This window comes from Sinocyclocheilus anshuiensis, unplaced genomic scaffold, assembly GCF_001515605.1.
Source record: "Sinocyclocheilus anshuiensis isolate Anshui unplaced genomic scaffold, SAMN03320099.WGS_v1.1 scaffold229, whole genome shotgun sequence".
Taxonomy (NCBI): Eukaryota; Metazoa; Chordata; class Actinopteri; order Cypriniformes; family Cyprinidae; genus Sinocyclocheilus; species Sinocyclocheilus anshuiensis.
The window spans coordinates 171,051-175,950 of record NW_015537957.1 but is presented as its reverse complement, the minus strand read 5'-3'; the positions used below and the strand labels follow the sequence as shown (position 1 = coordinate 175,950).

At 36.8% G+C, this 4,900-nt stretch overlaps 1 protein-coding gene across 1 annotated transcript in view; it reads left to right on the top strand.

Annotated features, from left to right (window-relative positions):
• The first annotated feature begins 2,850 nt into the window (after positions 1–2,850).
• LOC107665964 (alpha-1,6-mannosylglycoprotein 6-beta-N-acetylglucosaminyltransferase B-like) overlaps positions 2,851–4,900 on the top strand; it is a 101,369-nt gene continuing 99,319 nt past the window's right edge. Inside the window, exon 1 of the mRNA XM_016457052.1 lies at positions 2,851–3,344. Within this exon, the coding sequence (XP_016312538.1) occupies positions 3,280–3,344 (65 nt within the window). The 5' untranslated portion in view covers positions 2,851–3,279. The remainder of the gene's footprint in view (positions 3,345–4,900) is intronic.

Sequence of the window (4,900 nt, the reverse complement as noted above, 5' to 3'; positions counted from 1 at the left end):
GAATGAGAGCGTTTAGAGTGCATAGAGAGCCTTTAGCACACAGTGAGAGTAAATTGAATTTGATGAGTTGTGAGCCCAAAGTGCTTTATTGGCATCTAAACACTCAAGTGACTGGCTGGCTTATGACGAATGGATTGAGATAAATTCGATTTCTGGAAGACTGAAGTAGCCTAAAAATGTGCAGCTAGCACTGTTTATTTCTATGAGTCGCTTTATTGATGTGTGTGAACCACACATTCTAAGATGATATTTAATTTAAAGTGTAAATTTTTGACATTGGTGTCATTGGCTGTTTGCTTTTAAACAATAAACCAATTGAATGTTACACTCTATTTACATTAGGTTCAAATAATCGGACCAGTAGCCCATTACAGCTCTCTAATAGCTGTACTCTAGTTATCATAGTAGAACATACACTTTCACATCAATGTCACTCTGATCAGAGTCATATTCCATTATTAATTTGGTAACACTTTACAATAAGGTCTGATAAGATCCCCCAATAATCTGAAATTATCACTACAAATCTTTATAAAATTCTGACTTTAAATTCTGATTGGATAAGCCATGCTCCAAACCATTGTAAAATGCTGATTAACTCAAAGAGGTCTACAATACCTGGCTAAATTAGCATTCCCATTCATTTCAATGGCAGTTGCTTGGCTGGCACAGGACCCGTCAGAATTATGTGACTTGCACACTGATATCTTTGCTCATGAGTAGTGCTGGGGAAAGTGCTTGATTGCATCAAGAATAGGAAGCAGGAGAAGAAAGTTCAACACTCTTCAGCAAGTACAAATAAAATAAAATACAATAAAATAAAATAAAATAAAAAAAAATTATTATGCTTAGCCTATCTAAAGTTATTTTGGTTTATTAGTATGGCTGAATTAGATCATCGAAGGTCAGCTGCAAAGACATTACTTAATAACATGGGATTAAATACATAAACGTGTTATTTAACATATTTACATAATTATTTCAGGGTTTTCGAGTTTGCATTACAATGTTTTTATTCTTTTTGAGGAATATTGGATCTGTTTTTGTCATATGAATATGACAATTATTTTTTACTGTAGTTCTTACTGTAGTTCTAGATTAAATCGCATTTTATCTAGAACTACAGTAAGCATCATGTTTACACAGCACACACAACACCTCTGCACTTACTCCTGATTTCTCAGGGGACATGGGGACAGGAGAGTTTCAGTCAATAAACGGGAAAATAAAGTAAAATTTACTAGTTTTCTTGGAAAAAGTAATCTGATTACGTAACTCGCATTACTTGTAATACACTGTAATACACTGTCAAACACAGCAGACCGAGAAAAACATGTCAGTTTCACTCTTTGCCTTCCAGAATATAATGAACTATTTGTGATGTATGTTGCTTGCAATTATGTCTCTAGTCCAAAAGCTTCATTAACTACTGCTATTTGGGTCATTATTGGGGTTTGTGTTCCAAAGGCAGGCTGCAGGTTATCAAGTCTAGACATTTTGTACCCTGCAGACTGAAGAAAACCTCATGTTCCTTATTTTTCTCTCATCTGTGGTGTTGTTTCAAAGAGAAAATTATATAGAGAAATGAGGAGCACTTACTAGCATCAATCAATGCATGCTGTATATCTGTTTTGTTAGGCACGACAATCATCTTGTTGATGTTCACAATCTCTGTATCTTGAAGTAGCCCTGAACAATAAGGATTCTGCAGCACCTGAAAGTTTTGTACACTGCTGTCCTTTTTTGTAGTTGTACTGCTGTACTCTGAAACTGTGGGTCTAGGAAATAGAGAACTATTGATTTGCTTTCTTTTTTTTTTTTTAAAGCAGATCCTCAGCATCCTAAACTGTACAGATGGAGGCTTTCATTAATGGCCGATCTGTCAGACTCACTGCTGGATATGAAGTGTGTCATCCATAGGTGTGAGCTGCACTGCTAATAGTCCTCTAGGTTCCAAGGGTTCAGAAATGATGGGAATGAAACTAGCAGAAACCATCAGATGGGCCAGAGACACGTAGAGTTTGAGAATACTTGACTTCCTTTGAATTTGTTCATAATTCTCATTATTCTGAATTATGATTCTCATTAGATCCTAATTACTGTTAATATTGTAATGAAACATCCTCTCTAGACACAATGGTAGCATAAGCGATGTGTAAATCATCATACACTAAAGGGAGTTGAGGAGAGTGGGGTAAAATGAGTCACCATGTAATCTAGCAAATTGTGCACATTTTTTTGTCACATGACTATATTTAGAAAGAGTCTGTCACATTCAAAACAAATAACCTGCAAAGGGAATTGCCCGTGTATATTTTGATTTGTCTGAAGTTTAGCCATGGACTATGGAATGAAGCATTTCTTAACATGACAGTTGTGCAGTAAAGTGTGTCAGATATTTTGGGGTAAGATGGCTACGACTATTGGGGAGCTACTACGACTATTACAATTTTTTTCACTACATTCAAATACTAAATCGTATTTAATTACTATAAACAATATACATTTTTCTTCCTTTAAACATGCGTGAAATGTGCAAAGAAGACTTGAGGCCATACATTTGTGAAATGTTCTTCTTTTTTTTACATTTAAAATGTAACTCGCATATCCAATCAGTGGACTTGTGTTCTACTAAAAGCACTTACACAAAAAACACGCTGCACGCAGAAAGACCAAATTCGTCATATCTCAGATCGGATAATCCGAGTAAAATATTAGAAATCCATCGGATGGCGCACTTGATGCCTTATAGCGTGTGCACTGGGAGCTGTCCACGGCTCTGAAATTACAGAGGAGCGGTTTAAGCTTTTAGACGCTTCCTCTGATGCAGCTGAACTGCATTCATGTTCATACTGAGCCACAGAGACAACATTATTCTCAAAGAAGGTGAAAGTGACGGCTCACATCACAGAAAACGCCAGTCGTGCCGGTGAATTGATCCAGCGTCTTCGCGCGCTGCGCAGGGAGTTCTGACTCGTTCATTCCCCTCACGAGCTTCATTGATACTTCACTAAATGTACGGAGATGGACCTACACTGGATTACTTCTGACGCTATTTGGAAACTATCATGAATAGGAGTTCAACATCACCAACTGAATGACCTGCTGATTATTTCGCTCAGCAATCTTCGGATGCCTTTCTTCTTGCAACTTCATCAAAGAGCGTACAGTCCGAATTAGGGCTGTTACTTTAAACTCGCATATTAGGAAACACAAGTAATTAAAGTAAATTATGCGTTTTATAGTTCGTGTGTTGTTAACCAGTCGGCGCGAAAAATTATGTGTGTAAATAGCGAGTGTATAACTATGACGAGAAGATGCCTGCTGACGTTCAAACCGTTCAGGTAAGACTTGACATCTACTGTAAGACTTTTATGTTCAAATTATTGAAGACATTGACAGTACACCATTCAGACAAACCTCGAATTGGCACTGTAGCGTTTGACCACTGTGACTGAGGTCTTAGTTTTGTGTCTGTGGTCTGGTTGCCTTACAAAAAAAAAAACACTTTCACAACAGTGTTTCCGCCAAAATGCCACATTTACATTAATTTTTGTAATGTAAAATCTTATTAAATGAATGATAACAACGTTAAGAATCCTACTGTTAAGTTTCTTTTTGATGGCAAATTTTTGTAAAGAATGGTTCGCCAAACTGTCAAACTGTCTTTACTATTGTTACCAAGCTGTCAAACTGTCTTCACTATTGTTACCACATAAAAGTGTATCTACAAAGAAAGAGATTACAGTCTTACTGTAAATAACATGGTGGTGGAGGTGGTAGGCTAATATTCTCGGTTCTTGAGAGGGTTTCATTGATGGTGTCAGGGGACTTTCAGGCAAGGATGTGAGGATGGTGTAAGAACTGATTCTCGTTGATGAGCTTTCGCGCTGTTTCTCGCAGTGGCGGGAATCCAGCAGTGCAAAGATGTGGGTCATTCCGTTCTGCAGTAGCCTACCTGAGCTCTGCAACTTAAAAAATAAAATAAAATACAAAAAAATAAAAGGCTTGTGTTGTACGTTAAGCACGCTTTTTCTGTGAAAGAGTTGCAGATATTACAGAAATATGCCCTGGTCTTATTTAAGACACTTATTTAAGACACTTATTTAGCCTACACAATGGAAATAAAATGAAAAAGATGTCTTCCATGATGAAAATAAGAGTTCATAATACTTATTGATGTTTGCTGTTACTTTGCCACCAAACATGATGTCACTTTATAGAGAATTATGTCAGCAGGGACTAGTAATAGTAGAGGAGACTATGGAGAGTTTTTTTTCTGCTGCACTACATGTCTCAGATTTTGATCTACTGTAATATTCCAATATTTGTCTTCTACAGACTAAAATAGAAACAACTAATCATTACTTAACCCTAAATATTCTAGTAATCAAAATTACTTTTCAATAATAATGATGCCATTCCGTAATACCACTTATACCACCATTATAAGTTAGGCATTTTAATTCAAAACAGGAAACATTTTATTTCAAAATAGCAAATACATGCAGATAATATGCAATTTCGTGTCCAGTTACAACCCTCCGTGTCTGGTCTGACATGACATTTCTGTTTCCTTCTATATATAATTTATAAGAGAGAGAGAGAGAGAGAGAGATCGATAGAGAGAGAGTGAGAGAGAGAGAGAGAGAAAAGATCTGCAATAGTTAATAAATCGATCCCCGGTTTACAAAAATGGCAAACTGTTGTAGGATATCAGACCGAATCAGACAATCTAAGATTTGGTCAAAACATGGTTGAAACACGAGGAGCCGAATTCCACAGGGGCCCAAGACACAGGATGTTCGTAAATCAGATCCTTGCGCCACAAGCCTGAACCAACTAGCAGCTTTGAGTAGCTCACAGCATTTAAACAAAAGAACACTTATTGACAATTCCT